General features: G+C 58.6%; 1 protein-coding gene across 1 annotated transcript in view; it reads right to left on the bottom strand.

Moving 5' to 3' along the window:
- ZDHHC14 (zinc finger DHHC-type palmitoyltransferase 14) overlaps window positions 1–21,267 on the bottom strand; it is a 166,062-nt gene that overhangs the window by 13,157 nt on the left and 131,638 nt on the right. The window contains exons 3-6 of the mRNA XM_004600779.2: window positions 20,404–20,562; window positions 5,682–5,819; window positions 2,258–2,306; window positions 1,022–1,124 (exon numbers count right to left, since the gene is read on the bottom strand). Coding sequence (XP_004600836.1) covers window positions 1,022–1,124; window positions 2,258–2,306; window positions 5,682–5,819; window positions 20,404–20,562 — 449 coding nt within the window. The remainder of the gene's footprint in view (window positions 1–1,021; window positions 1,125–2,257; window positions 2,307–5,681; window positions 5,820–20,403; window positions 20,563–21,267) is intronic.

Genomic DNA, 21,267 nt, shown 5'->3' with positions numbered 1-21,267 from the left:
GACTTCCTCCCCTCACCGCCGCGGGCCGGGATTCCTCTACCCCGCCTGGAATGAACCCCCACCCTCCCCCAACACACACACACGTGCACACACACACACACACACACACGCACACACACACACGCACACATACACAGGTGCACACACAGGTGCACACACAGGTGCACACACACACACACACACACACACACACACACACACACACACACACCCCTCAAGCAGCAGGTGAGAAGGGCCAAGAGGGCCGTCCTCAGGGGCAATAACTCTTTCTGGTCTGGGGGCCACGCCCAGCCATGCTCAGGACCCGACCCTGCCGTGCGGGGACCAAGGGTTCCAAAGCAGGGTCAGTGCACGCCGGGCAAGCCCGGCCCCGCTCTCTCCCCCTGGCCCCTCGACAACCAGGCGTCTGTCTAGTCATCTCGCAGGTCCTAACCCATCACACCGCCACACTGGGGTCCGACAGGCTCAGTCTCCCCTTCATGGTGCTAAAGGGAGCGGCCCGAGTGAACGCCCATAGCCCCTCGTGGCCCCCCAGGTCCCAACAGACTGAGGCAGCCCTGAGATGCCACCAGAGGGACCCTGGGCTTCTGTCAGGCGTCCTGTCCAGCCCTGCATTCTGGGGCTCCGAGGGCAGCGGACCCGGCTGAGACATGGAGCACCATGACCTGCTAGAGCCTATGGCCAGGCCTGCTCGGAACCAGGACCAGGTTCAGGGAACCCCCCTCCCTGTGGCCTGCTTCACGCCCGCCCCTCGCCTCCCACTGCCCTGTCCACGCAGTGAGACTTGGGTGTCCACCCTCCCTGTGCTCTGCCGACGCAGTGAAAATCGGGGGAGGCTGGCGGGGCCTCGCAGGAGTGCCCGGTGGCCCTTCCCTGGACAGTGCCCTCTTGGGGTGCACCAGCGGCCCCTGTGACAGGCATGGTTCCCTGGGGGGGAAGGAGCGGGCTGGGCCGGTCCCCACATGGTGATTGACACCTGTCCCCTCCCCCTCCCTCCGCCTGCCCCGACTCGGGAACTCACATCCTCGTTGGTGGTCTGGTTGGAGCTGATCAGGTAGGTGTGGAAGCCCGACAGTCCCACGATGGACCACACGGAGAAGAAGCACACGACAGCCTCCAGGACGGTGCCCGAGTCAAGGAGCACAGCGGGCCAGGCTCCGGGCGGCCCAGAACTCCCGGGGGGCTGGACGTGACTCCCCGACAGCCACCCTCCCGCCCCACCTTTTGCCTTTTCCTTGTGATCCAAGTTGTGGACACCCTCCCCCGCCCTTTGCTTCTCCAGGGTGGCCGCAAAGCAGAGAGCACAGAGGAACACTGCTGAGTGAGCTCCAAAACTGAAAGACCCCCCCCCCAAAAAAAATTCCAAAACCTCTGCTCCTGGGACGGAAGCCGGGGGTTGGGCCCGTGTTGGTTCTAGGAGAGCAGGTGCAGGCAGAGCCCGTCCAGGAAGTGGGCAGAGGGCAGCAGGGAGACCAGCCACGGCTCCTGGAGAGCGGGCCCGGCCTCCATGTGAGGCTGCTGACCCTGCCGGGCGCCCCAGGTCACGGCACTGCTCGTGGCTCCCCTCTGGCGCCCTTCCCCGAGGCCTCCTGCCATCTGCAGGAGTGGGGGGTGGGGGGGCTGTCTGTGCGTCCCCAGGCTGGGAAAAGGCTTTAATTTCAACTAAGGGCTTCATGTGTCAACCTGCCCCCCAGCCCATCCCGAGAAGACCAAGGTCGGGCCAGAATGAGAGCACGGCAGGCAGGGGGCTGGACTTGCACGCAGCTGACCGATTCCCAGCACCCCAGTGGCCTCCCCGAGCACCGCCAGAAGGGAGCCCTGAGCACGGCCGTGTGGGCCCCAAAACAAAAACAAAAGAAGAAGATGATCGAAATAGCCCTACCGGCCCCCCGTTCACTGGGGAGAGCCAGCGAGTGACGCATCGGGGACCAATGAGTGCTCTGAGGCCACAACAGAAAGAAGGCTCGGCCTCTGGAGATAGGTCCCGGAAGGGTCACACAGCCCAGGGGGGTCCACACCGAGGCCAGAGGGTGCCCACCTGGCTCACCACGGGCGCCACAGCTGCCCTAGGGAGCCCCTGTCTATCAAAAGGAACCGAGGGGCCCTACACCAACCTGAGGGCGCCCACATCTGCGCAGGCCCAGGCTGGGGGCAGAGTCCCTCGGGGCGCACTGCTCTCCTGTTTGCCTGCGCCCGGCTCGTCCTCTGGAGGGGAGCCAGGCCGCCCGAGACCCATGGCTGGGACGCGAAAGGATATCTGGCGGGACTGTCCTTCAGCGCCGTCAGGAACCCCGTCTGCTGCGAGCCTGCAGGGGACAGAAGGACAGAAGGCTTCACCGCAGCCCCGCAGCCCGCCTGGCTGAGGGCTCCCTCCCCTCCCGCCCCGCAGCGGCCCCGGGGACACGGGACTTGGCGTGTGCTGCGGTGCCCCTGTGCCAGGGCCAGGGGCCAGAGGCCAGATGCCGCCGTCAAAGTTATTCAACAAGAGAACGGCAGCGTCAGAGCCGGACCCACACCTGCTGGGGGGTGACTCCCACAAGAAGCAGGTGGGCCGGTGGCCACTTCCCCTAAATCTCAGTTCGGATTGCTCTTTGGTCTCCCCCGTTTCCCGGGAAAATGGAGACCCCGAGGCGAGTTGCTCCCCTTCTTCTCAAGAGACCGTTTTCCCGGAGCCAGTTAGCTCTGGACCGTGGTGGAGGGTCCGGCAGCCAGGCCACGGCGAAGGGGCTGCCCGCCCACTGCAGGGGCCAGCGCCTGTGGGGGTGCAGGCGTTTGGCCGTTCTCCCCGTGCTGGGTGGACATGCCCCGAGCAGGAGATGTTTCTAGTTTAGTGGCCATGTTCCTATTCCCCCTCTTGGGGGCCCCTGTCGTGAGGTCCCACTGTGCTTCAAGAAGTCAGACAGAATCTGGTTGTGGGGCCGCTGTGAGGTAAAGTGGGCGACCCATCACCGAGCCTGGGGTCGGGTCTAGGGAATACTGGGGGTCTTTTCCCAGGGGACCCCAATGCGGGTGACAGAGCCCGGCCTGGGCCTCTCGGTGTTAGGGCAGGTGGGCGGCTCCACCCACACCCCTCTGTGACCAATGTCCACCCGGAGGCAGCAGGGTGCCAGCTGCCTGGAGGACTGGCGAGGAAAGGGGGCCCCGGCCACTCGGCCTGACAGAGCCAGCGCTGGGCACACACAGTCCCGCGGGAGGGGAGGGGAGGGGCGAGCCCTGCGCAACCAACCCTGGCGCCTGGCCTCCCACACTCTTCCTCATCGTCTCCCCAGGGTCCTCTCCCAGCCAGGGGGCCCCTCAGTTACCTGGTGGGCAATCGGGGACAGTTCCCGGGCCCCCAAACTATTCCCAGACTCTGCCCATGGAATCTAGGAAAAGCTCCTTCCCTCCCTGGAAGCATCTAGTGCCGAGGGAAGTGGGGGTGCTAGGTGGGTCATTCTGGGGTGCAGGCAAGGGGAGGGGAAGTCCTTTCTTGCCGCTGTTCTGTTCTCAGGAGCTCTGGGAGCCGGAGGGCCCGGCGGGGGCCGTGTGGTACCTCATGATGTGGTCTGCGGGAAGCTGGTTCTGGGATCAGACCTGAGCCCTGCGCTTTCTCCCCCTGACAAGGTCACTGTTTGTGTTGGAAATGTCCCAGTGGGGCTGGAGCAATAGCACAGCGGGTAGGGCGTTTGCCTTGCACGCGGCTGACCCGCGTTCGATTCCCAGCATCCCATATGGTCCCCCGAGCATCACCAGGAGTAATTTCTGAGTGCAGAGCCAGGAGTGACCCCTGTGCATTGCCGGGTGTGACCCAAAAAGAAAAAAAAAAGAAAAGAAAACATCCCAGTAAGTTGCAGGCAGGTGAACTATGCTGGATGCAATAGTTCCTGAACCACTGCAGCAAACTGCAGTGAAGGGGACTTGGGAGGGGAGGACAGTGAGGTGGATATCACCTGAGCTGTGCTGGCATGGGGCTGGCTCCGCTGTGTGCGTGGGTGACAGTGCGTGCATGAGTGCGTTTGTGTCCGTATGCACATGTAAGAGTGCGTGTGAATGTGTATATGTGAGAGTGTGCATGTGTAAGTCTGTGTACATGCATGTGTGTGTGAGGGCATGTGGTGTGGGAGTTTGTGTATGTGAGTGTATGTGTGTGAGTGTGTGTGTGTAGGCAAGCGTGAGTGTGGATGTGCATTCATGTGTGTTTGTGTATGTGCATGTGGGCTTGCGGTGTGAGTGTGTGTGGGTGAGTTTGCATCTGAGCATACGTGCATGAGTGTGTATGTGTGATTGCATGTTTCATGAGTGCATGTTCATTCCTAGAGCTGAGAATTCATCTACGAGTTGGGAATTCATTTTCAGAGCATCATTTACATGGTAACACACAGATGAAACGTTTGGAAGATGCTAAAAGTGATCTCAGCTATGTCTCAATCTTTCATCTTAGGGTCGCAGGTCTGCTGAGATAATGTCCTTGGGTAACAGCTGCTGCTTCTCTCTGCTGCTTCTGCTCTTACTCGCGTCGGACCCGTGCCTGGTGTTTGCCCCCTGTCTAACCGGGACCCAGATGTGACTCTGCAGGGGCCGGGAGGAGCTCAGAGGGCAGGAGCACTCTGCATGAGGCCGCTCGGGTTCGACCCTGGCGGGAGAGAGGCCTCCTCGCAGGAAGAGTGGCAAGGCCAACCCTCTCCTGCCAGCCCAGGGACCATCCTCAGCCCCATGGCAGCCCCGCCCACGCATGCCCTCTCAGACAGGGCCTGCGGGGGGCGGCTCTGGGTGCCGTGAAATGTGGAGCAGTGCAGGTTTCTGCGTGAGGGAGGAAGGAAGGCTTCATTCCTGCACCACCCTTGCCCCTACGGGGGTCTCCGGGGGGCTGACCTCAGGCATGTGCCCAGGCCGGTCTCTGCGCTGCTGAAAGCACTGTCCATGACTGGGTGGGCCCAGGCCCCTACCTTGCCCCTCTGCTCCTCACTCTGACTGCAGAAAGCCCCCGATACTCGGAGATCCCCCAGCCCTGCAGAGTGGGGGTAGAAGTGCCACTCTCACGGGCAAAGTGCCCCCTCTGTAAGCTGGGCTCGTTCAGGCTCGTCCTGGCACCTGCGACATGCAGACCCACTTGTCCGAAAGTCCACTCTGGGGCCCCGAGCTTCCCTGGGAGGGAGTTAAGTCTCCATCACAGTAAAGGCCCAGAGGGCTTTGCCCCTTGACGGGTATCCCTGGGGCTTTAGCCCCTGAGCAGCGTGAGGCTAATTCTCCCAGGGGGCCCTGGCAGAAGGGAGATGGAGGGCAATGGGGTCCTTTTTCATGTTTCGCTTTTTGGGGGGTGGGGGCTCACATCTGGCTGTGCTCAGGGTTTTCCCTGTGGGGGGTGGATGCTAGGTGCTAGGGGGACCGTGTAGGGCTGGGGGTTGAACACTGGGTCTCCTGCATGCAAAACATGTGCGCAGCCCATTGCGCCATCTTTATGGCCCTCAGGGAAAGGTCTTTGTAGAAAGGAGGGAGCCAAGTCCAGCTGGGGCTGCTTTGGGCAGGGAGGGAGCTCGGTGGGAGAGGAAGGGGTGAAGGCAGGAAGCGAGGAAGGGGCCGGGAGGGGACGAGAAGAAAGAGAAAGCCCGAAGCGATCCGAATATCAAATCAAAATTAAATTCGAAAGCCAAAGTCAGGCAAATGGTTACATACGGAACCCGAGCGTGCCAGAGCATACTTACGAAGGATGACGTGGGTGATAACGAACGCAAATATAAAGACTGTCAGAAAAGACAGAGATAAAATAAACATATAAAAAAATCTGTAGTTTCTTTTCCCCACACAGTTGCCTACCCAGGGACAGTGGTGATCAAACCGTTCTGAAACGAGAGGAGAGAAAAACAAAAAGGAAATCCATTAATGACGCCTCTTCTCCCCCCCGGGGCCCCCGAGCCCCGCCCCGCCCCAGGACACAGGATAACATAGCACACCACCAGCTTCAGTGCTCGGAGAGAGCTCCAGGCGCCTGGCCACCCTCACACGTGACGGGGGTACCGGGGAGTCTCTCCCAGGCGGCAGGAGGGAGCCACACGGCAGAAGCCCCTGCCGACTAGGAAAGTCAGTCCCTGGAGTCACCCTCCACCCCTTTGGGACCCCAGGCCCTGTGCCCTCCTAGCTCAGGTGTCATGTGGCCCTCGCTTTACCCCTTTCTCCGTGGACCCCTCATGTACACAGGGATCATGTGCCTACAAAACTCAGTGAGTTTTTTGGTTTCCTTTGTGCAGGGGGTCACACCTGGCGGTGCTCGGGGCTGACTCCCAGCTCTGCACCCAGAGATCACTCCTGGCTGTGCTCAGGGGACCAAATGAATGCCGGGGATCGAACCCGGATCGGCTGCGTGCAAGGCCAGCACCCCCCCCCCCCCACCGCGTGTTATGGCTCTGGCCCCTCAAGGAGTCGTTCTCCTGGGAGTCTGACTTCCATCGATTTGACAATAAACTCCGAGAAAGCCTTTCCTCTGCCCCACACACGCCGGGTTCCTTTACGAGCACCTGCCCACGTCTGCAGTCACTGACTGGCCACCCCGCCCGACGGTGGCCAGGCTGGCCGGAGGAAGGGAGCAGACGGGGGTGAGTCCGTCCGGCTCTCCTGAGATGCCGAGGCCACCCTCGAGGACGTTGCATCCTCCTCCAACTGAGCAGAGAATAGTCACGGGGAGGGCCAGAGCAGGGGAGCAGGGCGGCGGGAGGCTGAGCCCAGTGTGGACGCTGTGTCCACTCAGAGTGGACGGAGAGAGCTGCAGGGAAGACCACAGGGCTTGGGGGCTCGCCAGCAGCAAGGCACCCCTGCCCAAACACAAGGCCTCTGCAGCACCCGGCACCCCGGATGGTGTCCCAGGGGTGCAGGCTGGAGCTTTGCTCTTTGGGGTGCTGTGACCCCGAGCTTGGCTATGGGAGGCAGCAGCTGCCATCTGTGGGTTCTGGGTCTGGGGGCATCCTGGGAGGGGTCCTCTCAGGAGCGGGGTAAAAGCCTAGGTCTCGGGCCACCCCGAGCCGGACGTGCTATCCATTTGGAGCTTGTTTGCGGAAAACTTTTTCTGTTTATTATTTTTGGGGGGTGCCACACTAAGCTGCGCCCAGAGTGTCCCCAGCCTGAGCCTGGGGCCGTATCCGGTGCTGGGCTGGAGTCTGATTTGGGCAGGCACGAGGCAAGCGCCTTACCTGCCGTACCGGCTCTCTCGTCCTCAAAAGCTTTTCTTTGGAAACAGTTTCTTTCTTATTATATTTTAGGCAATAGGGTTACAATACTGGTAAAAGTTTTAACTTTTATATGGTATTGATGGACAAAGTTACTGTGTACCCCCCACCTCCAAAGGCCCAAGACCCTCTACCACTGATCCTGGTCACCTCTGCTCTGAGCTTTCTCCTCGACCTCTCCACCTCTCCGGGGACAGTGGTGGATTTGGGGCACATTGTTTCCGCCCTTAGCACCACCCATGTGCTTCAGACGCTACATCTAGGCCCCTGGTGCTACTTCCGGTCAGCCCAGTCCTCCCGAGCCCCCTCCAAACCTGGCCTGACAGGACCCAGTGCCTGCAATGCCCACGGTGTATTTTGGGTTGACATTGTCTGTGCTCTTGACTTGTTTCTCTAGAGACCACAGGTAAGGGAGACCATCCTGGGTCTTGTATATTGAGGTCCCCTTCAGCTCCTAAATATATATATATATGTATATATAAAGCTAGAAGCAAGTGTTTGCCAGGGTGCAGTGGGAAAGGAGACGGCTCGCCACTGGCTCACCATCCTGTCTAGCCTTGGTGGAAAAGGACACGGAGCTCTCCCCCCAAGTAAGGCAGGAGCTCATGTTCGATTCGGCGAGCCCACTTCTAGCTTCTACCCCCTCCCGAAAGGCAGAAACGCTCCTCCGAAAGGATCTGGCGCCCATGGGCACGCAGCACTGCTCACGGCTGGGGTGTGAAGGCGGCTCAGCCGGCCCCTACAGAGAAGAGCAGAGAGGGGCCGCAGTGCAGACACAGCAGGGACTCTGGAGAGCCCTTTGAAGGAGGACTTCCCACTAGAAACGTGGGCTTGTGGGGAAATGCTACCAGCGCGTGTTTGCGGTTGTGTTTGTGGTTGGGTGCATGATGGGCAAGGGGTTTCGGAGACCGTCCGGGGGCGGGAGCGAGAGGACAGGGCTGAGGGCACTTGCCGTGCATGCAGCTGACCCGGGTTGGTCCCCTCTGCTGTAGACGGCTGGGAGGAAGCCCTGAGCACCACTGGGTGTGGCCCCCAAGCCCAAACACACACACACACACACACACACACACACACACACACACACGCTCTGTCCGAAGCCACGTAGGAGGAGGTGCCGTCTCCACCCGAGTCCTGACAGGGGCAGCCACAGGTGGGACCCTGAACCCCCAGAGCACGAACCCGTAGAGAAAAACCTCCTTTAGCCCAGAAACCGGCCCCACTTCCCAGCGCCCCCCTTCCCCCCCCCCCCCGCTCTGGAGGGAGGGAGGGAGGGAGGAGGGCGCTGAGAGCTGCCTGGGGGCTCCTGGGAGGGTGGGGGCGGGGTGGGGCTGGTCCCCTTCAGCTCCTGGAACTGCAGATGGTGGCATCAGCCACGCCAGAAAGAGGCACGTGGCTGCCGCTGCCACACAACGGACGGGGCGGCCAGCTGGAGACGTGTCCGGGAGGAGGGACATCAGCGGGCAGAGGGGGCCCGGGCTGCGGGCAACTCCCCCTGCCTCTGGGGCGCTTCCCATGCCTGTCGAAGGGCTCAGTTTGTGGGCTGGGGGGCACCCATGATTCTGAGACGGGGGCCATGTTCAGCGGCCGGTGGGCCGGGAGGAAGGGGAAGGAGGAGGCTCTTGTTTCATGGACCCCAAACTCTGAAAGCCACAGGGCAAGGCGACCAACCAAAGTCCCCCTTCTGGAAACTCCTGTGATGCCTCACCCGGCATGCCATTACCCGCAGGGTCCAGCGGGGGGCGCCCTCGAGCCAGGAGTGCCCAGCCCAGCCCCAGTGGCAGGTTTTGGAGCCCACCCCTAAGGGACCCAGGAGACCCCCCCACCCCCATGAAAGATTTCCTCTCTGGGAGAGACAGAAGATGGCCACGAGGCTTTGAAACTGGAGAGGCGGCGAATGGCGAGTAGCTGGACCAGAGAGGACGTAAAGGCCTTGTGGGCTACAGGAGAAGGGAAGGTAGAGTCGGATGAAGGGGCCGGGAGGGTTGTGTGACGACCTGGGTCCCTGAGGGGGCCCCTTGAGGGGGAGGACAGTGGCCTCCCGGGCGGGAGTGCGGCAGAGGGGTGCCCCGAGCGGGCAGGCTGCCAGAGGGCCAGGAGAGGGACGGGCTCGGGGCCCAGTGCCTGGCCGACCCACGGAGCCGCCGCTGGCAGCGCCTCATCTTAACGCAATTCCGCGGGATGACACGGGATGCTTTTAAATGTACAAAGTGGAAAATTGCCTTTCCTTCAAGCCCAGGACGTTTTTGTTTTTTTCAACAGCCAAAATTAGAATTTTCTCTGGGAGGTCTCCTTTGTTTCTCGGCACCACGAGTGACGAGGCTGTCAAGGGGGACACCGCAGGATGGGGATGCTTATTTTTAGTTCATTTGACTTTTCTTTTTGAAACAGCACATTTATTTTGATTTTAAACTTTTCTCCAAATCATGCTGAATTTCTTTTATTTTTTTCTCTTAAAAGTTTTTCACAGTCACTGACATTTTTAAAAATTTATTTATTTTCCTCATTTTTTTAAAAATTGAATCACTGTGGGATAGACCCTTCCAAAGCTGTTCCTGATTAGGTGTCAGTGACACAGTGTCTTGGGAACGTGTGAGCACCAAACTGGCCAGTGGCGGGAGTGCTCCCTCGTAGGCCCTGAGTGATCCACGCAGCCCTCGCCCCCCTGTGGGATCGTGGTCCAGGACAGACTCGTTCCCTCCTCACAGGCCACTTCCCGTCACGTGACCAAGCCTCGCACCCCGCTTCCCACGTGCTGGCTCTGCCCAGGTGACACAGAAGTGTTTCCTCGGGGAATGTGTGCCCAGAAGAGGACGCTGGCGGGACATCCTGTGCCAAGTGCACCCCCCTTCCTCTCTGCATGCATTACTTCCTCCTCCCCTGCACCCCCATCCCTTCCCTCTGCACACTCTCCCTCTTCCCCTATATACAGCCCTCTCCCTCTCTCCCCTGCACACAGCCCTCTCCCAGCTCCCCTGCACACAGCCCTCTTTTCCCTCCCCTGCACACAGCCCTCTCCCTCTCCCCTGCACACAGCCCTCTCCTCACTCCCCTGCACATAGCCCTCTCCCCCCTCCCCTGCATACAGCCCTCTCCTTCCCCCCTGCACACAGCCCTCTCCTCACTCCCCTGCACATAGCCCTCTCCCCCCTCCCCTGCATACAGCCCTCTCCTTCCCCCCTGCACACAGCCCTCTCCTCCCTCCCCTGCACACAGCCCTCTCCTCCCTTCCCTGCACAAAGCCCTCTCCCCTCTCTCCTGCACACAGCCCTCTCCCTCTCTCCCCTGCACACAGCCTTCTCCCCTCTCTCCTGCACACAGCCTTCTCCCCACTCCCCTGCACACAGCCTTCTTCCCTCTCTCCTGCATACAGCCCTCTCCCTGCTCCCCTGTACATAACCCTCTCCTCCATACCCTGCACATAGCCTTCTTCCCTCTCTCCTGCACACAGTCCTCTCCCCGCTCCCCTGCAGACAGACCCCTCTCCGTCTCTCCCCTACACAGGTGCCAGCACGAGTTGCCGAGTTGCCGGAGGAACAGCTATGCCTGCATGCTGGAGTCAAATGACCTCTGCCCCTTTCTCTGGGCTGAACCCCATGGGTGCTCCCGCTGCCTCCCTAGGTCCTGCAGCTTCCACCGCGGCCCTGGGTGGGAGTTTGGGGACTTTCCCTCAGGGACCAGGAGGGAAGGCAAGGGGACCTCAGCTCCATGCCCGAGTCCATCAGCAGGTGGGTGACGCCTTCCAGACAGCAAATGCTCAGCTGGTGGCCGACACCCAGGCCACCGGCAAGACTGTGGTACCCTGGGCCAGGAGCTAAAGAGCACCAGGGGGCCTTCCCCGGGTCTCCTCACTGCCTCAAAAGAGTCGCTTTCCCTCCCAGGTGTCTAAATAAACAATTCTTCCTCTCCCCTGTATGAAGTTTTCCACTTCAATTTTTTTAATGAAAAAATCCAGTCCTTTATCTTAAAACCATTCCCCACCTTCTGAAAAGGAAATAAAGCTCAACACAGCTTCATTCACAACAGCCAACATCTGGAAGCGACCCAAGAACCCAACAGCAGACGAGTGAACAGGGAGAGCGGCCAACAGGCACACGGGAACACCACCCAGCTCTGAGAGGAGAGGAAGGCTGCCGTGGCTCGGGTGGAATCGGAGTGTCCTGCTAAATGAAGTGTCAGAACGTAAAAGGCAGGGGCTGGAGCGATAGCACAGCGGGTAGGGCATTAGCCTTGCATGCAGCGGAACTGGGTTCAATTCCCAGCACCCCATATAGTTCCCCGAGCACCACCAAGAGTAATTCCTGAATGCAGAGCCAGGAGTAACCTCTGAGCATTGCTGGGTGTGACCCAAAATGATAAAGAACAACAACAACAAAACAATACCAGGTGCTTTCACTCCCGTAGGGCCTTGATAAGACAGGGCTTGGGGGGCTGCTGCTCGCCTTGCACGCGCCCCACCGGGGTTCTATCCCCAGCACCGCGCCCAGCCCTGAGAACCGCTGGATGTGACTCAAAACCCAAAGCAAGGAATGAAGGGCTCAGACCATCCCCAACAGAGCTTCTTGATGACTGACAAGGCGTCTGAACCGACGGCGGAATTCCTCACAGCCTGTCACCCAGCCCCGCTCTCTCCGAAGTCCACGATCGCCCTCACGCCACGGGAGCAGCCAGCCCCGATGGCGTCTCACGTGGTACCTCTGTCGAGCCTCCTTCCCTGCACTAAGGCCACTGCAAGAGCCTAGGCTAAGCGTCTCCCGGGGCCTCTGCACTCGGGCGGGTGGGATGTGCGGGAACCTTCTGAGAGGGCGGCCCACGGGATGGGGCGAGTACCCCACAGGTGCCTGGCTCTCCGAGCATTTACTCCACGGTCCGATGCGGTTTTAAACGCAGTCCCGGGGCCTGTGGCGGGAACCAACAAGAAGGGCTAAAGCTCAAGACCCTGAGGCAGATGGTAGGGGGCACCAGGGGGCCGGAAGCTGCAGCAGCAGCCGTGCTGGCCACAGACCCAGGGAGGGCAGGGAGGCAGGGCAGCCCCTCGGGAGCTGGAAAGGGTCCGAGCCTGGTTCTCCCCCATGTCCTTCTCTGCTGGCTCCATAAACGACCTGCGTTAGTCCCGACCCTCCCCTCGACCTGCAGTCCAAGCCTTGGGGAGGGACCAGCCACGCCAGACCCCGGCAGGCGTGGGGGCTGTGAGCGGGGAGCAGGCACACGGGTAGGTGGGGGCCCGAGTCCCTCTCTGGACCTCTTCTGTGCATCTACAGAGTCTGCACTTCAGCATAATAGTCCAGACAGGCTCCGCGCGCTGCTGGCATGGTCCTTTGCCCAGGGAGCTGTCGGGGACAGGGGCTGGCTCCCGCCCCGTGGACGTCACTGGGGCCTCGTCCCTGGCCTCACATTGCATCCGATTCAAGCGCAAGGTTTGTGTGGAGAAAGTGCCCTGGCTTTCCTCGTGACTCCCTCTGAGGGAGAGTTCTGCTCTAACGCACGGGTCTGACAGGGGTCAGCCTCTGAGGCAAACTGATCTAAGGTCTCTCTGTCTCTGTCTCTGTCTCTGTCTCTGTCTCTCTCTCTCTCTCTCTCTCACACACACACACACACACACCACACACACACACACACTCTTTGTTGCACTCCTACTCAGCGCTCAGGAGGCCTGGCGGCCCCTACCAGTGATTCTCAGCTGATCGGGGCAGAGTTCGAACGCAAGAGGCTGGTGATTCAGGCGTGTTTGGGTCCTCTGGGGACACAGGTCACCCTAGCAGGGCTCCAGGGGCCCTGCCCAGCAAGGCCCAGCAAGGCCCAGCCAGGCCCAGCAAGGCCCGGGGAATCAGGGCAGCTCACGCAAGGCATGTGCCTTCATCCCTGAACCTTCTCCCCTGGGTTATATTTCTGGATCGATTTCGATTTCTTTTCTTTTCTCCTTCTTTTTTTAATCTTAGTGCACCAGTTAGAGAGATGAGAAAAATGTCAGGTACCATTAGCAGCCCGGGCAGTCGGCATCCTGCTCTTCCTGTAAGTCATACAGAGTTCTGTTGTGCAGGAAATAGTAGCTTTTGCTCTTACAGGAATATGTAATTCACTCACTGCCTTGAGACTTAAGAATCGGGTACTCAGCCCCGGGTCTCCCCAGTGGAGATGGAGGCGAGGTTGAGGTGCTGGTCTCAAGGGGGGCGGGGTGGAGGGGGCTTCCACGCGCCCTGCGGCTCATGTCCTCCTCACACACGTGCACACCATCCAGCTCAGAGCCAGCAGAGCCTGTGGAAGCCCCGCCCCGCTCCAAACTGTTGTCTTCGCTCTTGGGGCCCATAATGGCCTTGGGTTGCCTGGTCCATGGAAACTGTCAGGACATCTCCCCAGATTAAGGTCAGTTGATCGTGACCTCAACGGCACCTGCAAAGTCCCTGCCAGGTTGCGTCACATGACCAAGGGGGTGGGAGCAGAGAAGGAGATGCAGGCACAAACCTCCCTCCCGCCCCACCCGGTCTGGATTTATGGGCCCTCTTAAAAATGGGTCCCGGGTTTTATCAGTCTTCCCGAAAATCCTTCACCATAATTACCTAACTTTTGGCCTTTGACCTTTGATAAATTAAGCGTTTTATTAACACTAACAGCAACCATAACCCTGGAACGCAATCCATATCCCAAAGACCAAACCTTTTATTTTATTGCCACACAGTCAACCTGTTATCTTTCCAAGTCGCCTTTGGACATTTATTCAGAGAGTCGCTTTTGCAGGTACTTGTGGCCAGGGTGAGGTGTTGGACTCATGTTTTCTCATCTGCTCTGTTCTAAGCTCTAAGTCGCTACGCCAAGCTCAGGAAGCAAAATGGTCCGGGTCCATCCTTGGGTATTTCTTCAATGAAACTTGTTTTGTGGATGGTCCGAGTCTTCCACCCTTCTCTGGCTAATTTCTCCTGCTGTCTCCCTGAGATTTTCAAGTCCAGCAATACGGAGTTATACAACATACAGATGACACAGAGTTCCCGGCCTCGAAAGAAGCCTCTACAAAGGAAGCCTGCATTTGTGCCTTAGTCTGCACCTCCCACTGTGTCCCCTGCTTCCTCCCAGGCCGATCCAAGTTCACTTTTTCCTTCTTTTCACCTCCAAGGACCCACGCTGGCCTCGTGCCTCTTTTCTGGGCCAGTCATTGTTGTCTTCCATTGTTTCCCTAGCTTGATTTGGCTCTTTGTCCATCTTCCTGAGATGGTTGCAATGTTTGATTATTTGTTTCTAAGTTTAATTTAGTTTAATTGTGTATTAGACTTTTTAAAAAAAATCAACAAATGATTTCATGGCCTGTTCTCCAGCCAAGATAGCTCCGGGTCCGAGTCTGTGGGAGGCAGGCCTCTGAGAGGTGCTCCACCTGCCCGCCCGCAGGAGGGAGATGCAGCCGGGGCTGCCGCCCTGATGCTGACCCCGGGATGTGCCTCGCAGACGGACAGTGCCACAGCTGGACACTGCTGAGGGCCAGCGCTGGAGCCCCAAGGTGGGGGGGTCTGTGGGCCCTGCAGCCCCCGAGGCCCCACCCCAGAGGTGACTGGCTGCTGAGCCCTCTGCTGCCTCTGCCCCTGCTGGTCCTCAGCCCCGAGGGGCTCCAGAGCGAGAACTGGTCTCTGCGGTTAGAACTTAGAATCTGGAATGGTACCACAATCGCAGTTATGAGCTTCCTGTTACCCAAGAGTTAAGGATGAAAGTTTGAAAAAAATATATATATATATTACTTAAAGGGCATGGGGATATGGTGCCCTCAGTATGACTGCTGGTATGGTACCCCAAAGTCATGGCCGATTAGTTCTGTGCATTCATACCGTTTGATGCTTTCTAGCTTAATATGTGCCAGCAAATCACTGACCTGGGCAATGTCTCCTTTGGGGATGTTAGGGACTTTTTTTTATGGCCTAACAAAATGAATTTTTGAAAATATTCCACAAGTAGGTAAAGAAGTTACTTCTATGTTAAAGAAAAGTGCAGATTTACTTAGTGTATGTTTAAGTTCTTGGTCTTCTTCCACATGTTTCTTACCAGAGTTATCACCTCCTCCACACTGGTCACCTGCACTGTCATCTCCCCTGCACTGGACACCTCCCCCCAACACCTGTCACCTCCCCCACATTGGTCACATCCTCCGCACTGGTCACCTTCCCCACACTGGTCACCTTCCCCACACTGGTCACCTCCCTTGCATTGGTCACATCCTCCGCACTGGTCACCTTCCCCACACTGGTCACCTCCCTTGCATTGGTCACATCCTCCGCACTGGTCACCTTCCCTGCACTGGTCACCTCTCTTGTACTGGCCACCTCTCCTCTACTGTTGACTCCCCCTCAGAGGTCACCTTCCCCACACTGGTCACCTTCCCCGCACCCGGCCACTCCCAGGCACTGTCCCTCTCGGCCCCCGTCTGAGCTGTCACTGGAGGGCGGGTGGAGGCTGGCTGGGCCATCTGTGTCAGTCTTACTTTCAAGTCCATCCTTTCTGTTACAGGTTTGGGGGTTCCAGAACTGCTTGACTCCAGGGAATCTGCGGGTGACCCCAACTGCCCCTGGCCTGCCGGAAGACAGACTTCCCGCCTGGGGCTCCTGGTCAGACCCCACATGTGCACACATGGTGCTGTCCCAGGCCGGCCAGCTGCAGCTGTTTGCAGTATTCCCAAACAACGTCAAGGCTTCCGGGAACAAACAACCCAAGTACGTGTGGCCAAGAGGATGTGCGAGAGGAGGGGCTGAAACAGGGAGAAACAGCAGGACAGAGGAGACAGACAGAAGGAACCAGCCCCGTGCGGCCAGCAAAGCAGAGTGGGGTAGGCGGATGGCAGGCTTGGGAGAGCGCCCACAGCTGGGCAGTGTGGGTACAGCAGGCTCGGGATGGACCTGCGGGAGGGACGGGGTACAGCAAGGCTGCAGAGGAGCCTCCTGCCCACCTGAGGGTCTTACTGGGGACACCGCCACTTCCCACAGTCAGGGAACAGAGCGTGGAGTTCTGGGGGGAGGGGCAGCCTGCAGGGGCCACGCAGCAGGAGCGTGCTGGGAGGTGTGCAGGTGTGGAGGTGTGTGTGCAGGTGTGTACTAGGCATGTGCAGGTGTGCGGGTGTGTGTGCAGGTGTGTACTAGACATGTGCGGGTGTGGAGGTGTGTGTATACGTGTGTATTGGGTATGTGAAGCTGTAGAGGTGTGTGTGGAGGTGTGTACTGGGTATGTGCAAGTGTGGAGTTGTGTGTGCAGGTGTGTACTGGGTATGTGCAGGTGTGGAGTTGTGTGTGTAAGTGTGTTCTGAGTATGTGTAGGTGTGTGCTGGGTATGTGCAGGTGTGGAGGTGTGTGCACAGGTGTGTGCTGGGTATGTGCAGGTGTGGAGCTGTGTGTGCAGGTGTGTGCTGGGTATGTGCAGGTGTGGAGCTGTTTGTGCAGGTGTGTGCTGAGTATGTGCAGGGTTTTGCTGGGTATGTGCAGGTGTGCACGTGTATGTGTGCACAGGTGTGGAGGTGTGTGTGCAAGTGTGTGCTGGGTATATGCAGGAGTCTATACACGTGTGTACCGAGTGTGTGCAGGACTGTGGAGGGTCTGTACCAGGACGATAACAGGCACTTTCTGGGGTCTAGCTCACTGTACCCTAAAGGAGGCAGATGGACTGAGAATCACCCCATTCCAAAATGTGAGAACAGGGAAGGGGAGTAGAGTCGACCCAGGACCCCCAGACGGCCAGGGGAAGGGCAGTGTGGGGTCTGCCCTTCTCTCTGTGGACGGCTTCTCTATTTGCCTGGGTTGTTTCCAGAAAGCTCCATTCTCCGGAGAGATGGGGGCCCTTCACCTTCGCTCCCATTCTGACATCCTCCTCCTCCCTACCTGGGGGAGCCCTCTCCCCCCTCTTCCGCCTGAAGCAGCTGTCCTGTGGGCCCGAGGAAATGACCCAAACCCTGTCATCCCCCAGGGTGGCTCATCAGTGCACTCACTCCCTAGTGCAGAGGCAGAGCTGCTCAGGGAAATCCTCTGGTCTGCAAACAAATGCAATGGCCGGCTCTGGGGAAGGACACCTCCCGGCTGGCGACAGTGGCCTCCTGATCCCTCTGGGCTGCAGCCGGGCCCTTAGAAGGACCTGGCACACCTGATGTGGACGTGACTCGTGGGACAGTTTCCCCAGAAAAGCTGTGTGAAGCTTTCTTCAAACCTGAGCTCACCAAACTTGTATGATCAATGGCTCCCTTCTCTAGAAAAAGAAAATTACTTGGCTCTCCACCCCCAAATCTACAGTTTCTTAAACGAACAAGTAGAAAATGTCCCTAATTGCACTGCGGGCTACTCTCGGTCCCTGGGATGGTGGTACCTGAGGGGGCATCACCCACTTTGGGAAAGATGCTTGAAGTCAGGGTGAGGCCACGGAACTCGCGTGTACGCCACTGGTGAGGGTGACCCAGGCCAGCTCTGCAGTCACAGCCCCTCCATGCCAGCACGGGGGTCTCGCGCCTACCTCCCCTTCCTGCTCAGACAAGTAGGGGCGTGTCTGCAAAGTGTCATTCTGCCTCAGGACTTGCAGTTTTCACAAAGGTTGTTGAAAGGGCTCCTGGGCTTCACAAATCAACGGTTCTCGTGGTCTCAGTGGGCGATTTCCATCAGAAAGAAGCGTGTCATCAACTGTCCCCTGCAGAGGGGGACTAGGGAACTGAACCTCTAATCCACACGCTATGGAGCCAATGAATGAGAGAATGACACGGCCTCTTACAAAGTCTTTTCTAATAATTTGAAGGACATTTTGAAGATATTAGGGAACACGGAGCTAAGTTTGATCATGATGAGAAATCTACCTCACAGACATGAACCCATACAGAGATGAACTAATAACATAAAACAGGAAAAGCTAGGTCACGAGTTAACATTTCCGTAAACCAAAAAGTTGGTGGCTGTCCAGTAAGCCCACTGGGATTGTAAATGAAAACTCCCACCGCCTATAAACGCTGGCCATGAGTCGATTGGGCCAGTACACCATCAGGAGGAAGAGCGTGTAATGACAGGAAGACCCGAGAACAGACAGTTGCATTCTGCCCCACCACACAATATCCCACCCTGTGATGCCGTGATGACCACCCCGGAAGGGACCCCCAGGACCCCTATAGACTGACCCCTGGAAGGGTCCAAAGCCACTGTGTTGCTCTGGCTTTAAAGTGTTGAGATGGGCACAAATGACCTGGGGACCAATGTCCCAGGAAAAGTGCCGAGATGAAGCCAAGAGCCCTGTGTCCTTACGGAACCCCACGGGGGTCCACAGAGAGGCCCGGGGAGAGAACATCCCTCCTGCAGAGGGCTCACAGCTCCATGCCCAGGGTCCTCCGAGAAAGCCAGTTGAAAATATCAGGGGTTATTAATATTAGTACTGACACCAACTGGTAAAAGAAGAAATAAAATCCATGAAGCCATTCCGAGTCCAGATAAAAACCAGAATAGCGCGGGGAGTCACTGCAGGTCAGAGCCCGCGCACAGCCAGCACCCCCCACTATGTTTAGGGGAGCCCAGACAAGGCCACTTTGGTGATAAGAGGCTATGGCTACCCAGAAGGGAAACGGCCAATCATTAGTTGATCTACCTGTCAGAACTGCAACGTTAAGTTAAGACACTTTGCAAATGGGCATACATCTGGCAGGAGCCAGATCGGATCCTGCTTTCTTGCCTATCCGGGCAGACCATTCTAGTACTTCTTGGGTCTGTGTGCCCCCAGTTGCAGTTTTCTTGTGGGGGTTCGGGGGGCACTGGGCCACACCCAGTGGCTCGGTGTTTGGGAGTCACTTCCAGCAGTGCTCAGGGGACCTGCGGTACCAGGGGTCCAAAAGGAGCCAACTGCATCCAGGACAAGCTCCTTGCCTGCCCTCCCGCCTCTCGGGCCCTGAGTGGCAGTTCCAAAGCCTCAAGCAGACACGAGCTGTCACACTCAAGCTACAAACTCGATCCGACTTCAGTTTCTCGGTCAACACAGCGAACGGTTATGGGACATTTTCTCCACAGTTGGGCAGCAGCTGAACTCATTTAGTTTCTCAACCATCCCGTGAGTTGGGAACTGTCGCTGACTCAGGGTAGAGACGAAAAAATGACAGTTAAGTTTGTCTACACACATCTAGTGTTTGCACCCAGCCGTGCGGTTCAGGTAGATCCAGGTTTGTACCTGCAGGCAACTTGCGACACCGGGAAGGCTGAGAACCAAAGGAGGGCATGACGGAAAGTAATTTACCTGCTTTCTAAAGCAAGACCAGGCCTGATGGGGACAGCGCAGCCGTCCTACCCAGCTGCAGGTGATCCGCGTCAGAATAAAGTAAACAGCCGCAACTAAAAGCAGGCTGGCTCTTCCCAGCAGGCAGTGCATTAAAACATTTTTTTCCCCCCACAAATTGCCGCTCCAAATTCCAGCCGACTTGGCAAAGGAGTCGGGCAGCTGAAGTGTGTTACTAAGGAAACGGGGCGGCTTCCGGGGCTGCCCGCCCGTCAGACGCAGCCAACTGAGGATGCTGAGGCTTTTTCTCCGGGGCTGTTACAAGTTGTTTCTATGCCAGGTAGGCTCCGGGGCTGCAGGCACAGGTGTGGGCCACGTGTCCCCAAGGATGGCAGAGCCCCCATCCCTTTCTTACATGGGCCCTGCAACTTGGGACTTTGACCCCCTCTGCCAGCCTCATCTTTCAGCAGCCTAGAAAAATGTGCCACCTGGGTGGCAAAGGGACAGGAAAGGCTCGGCAAAGAACTGCCAGGACCTGGGACACCTGTGAGTGGCAGAAATTTCATGCTGGGTCTTAGGGAGGAGAATCCCTGTGCTCTCCCGTCCCTCCCTCTGCAGGACCAGGAGGGGTGGGGGCAGCAGGGCCCTTTCCTGCTCCTGCAGCCACACGGTTGCACATAGAAGTGTGCCCGCTGGCTCAGTGCTCGGGGGATGGGAGTGTGCAGGGTCTTTCCCCAGTGCAGGGAACAAAGACCCCGTGTTTGCAGAGCCACTGTCCAATGTGTGGGGTGCGGCCGGGTGGGCAGGGAGAGGAGGAGCTTGGGTAATGCCAGGTTTGGAGAATGCCTTCGTGGCGGGAGGCGAGTACACAGGAATATTAACTGGGGCCGAGCTGTTCCGTTTCCAGGCGCAGATTAGACACCCATGCTGCGTCTCCAGTGCCGGGTCTTATTCAGGGGCGACTAGCTCCGGCCCCCCCTGCCGGCACCGGGGCGGGCCAGTCCCCGCGGCTACTCACCTACGCAGTTATCACAAAGGCTACAGTGAGAGGCACGAGGGGGCCGGAAAATTTTGCAGGTGAAACAGTATTTGAGTTTCACGGTCTGGCCGTTGATGATGACTTCTTTGGTTCTGGGGGGCGGGCGGTACCCCCCTGAACTGGTGCCATTTGCGACATCTGGAGGGAAGAAGAAAAGAACACGGCCTTAGCATAATCACCGGGTACGGGGCCCACCCGGGCCCCAGGCACACAATCTGTGCTCCCGCCAGCATCCCACCGGCCTGCCTGCATCCCGCGGGCGTGGCCACGTGACCGAGCCCTGGCCAATGGCGTGCGGGCACACACCCGGCCTCGCTCCATCACTGGGACCCTCTCCCCCGCGCGCCGCCCCTTCTTCCCCTCCGGCCCCCTGCGTCCACCCCTCGCGGCCCCTCCGCGTTGGCTGACCTCTCCTCTGGTCCCCAAATCCCTGCAGCTGAGAGCCTGGGCTTCATTTGCTCCCCTTGACGGCCGTGTACTCATCAATAGGTACCCGACTCCCCCAGGGCTGGGGAGGTAACTAAACGGGGCCGGAGGGCACGCTTTGCATTTGGAGATTGGCAGTCCCAGCCCCGTCCCCCACCCCCTCCGTCACACCTGTCCCACTTCCCTGGCCCAGCGCCACACTAGGAATAGCCCCAGGCACCACTGGATGTGGCCATCCCAAATGGGGTCACCCCACTTTGCTACTGGTGCGCCTCAAAAATCCCAGGCACTGGGTGGGCGCGGGGGAGCTGACAGGGATGTGTGCAGCAGTAAGAGGGGAAGGCTGCGTCCGGGCCCCACACTCAATGGGAGAGAACCTGGACTGCAGAATACGTGCGTGCCCCAATCGACATTTGT

This window comes from Sorex araneus, chromosome 4 (assembly GCF_027595985.1).
Source record: "Sorex araneus isolate mSorAra2 chromosome 4, mSorAra2.pri, whole genome shotgun sequence".
NCBI classification, from domain to species: Eukaryota; Metazoa; Chordata; class Mammalia; order Eulipotyphla; family Soricidae; genus Sorex; species Sorex araneus.
This window is presented reverse-complemented; position numbering and strand designations above follow the sequence as displayed.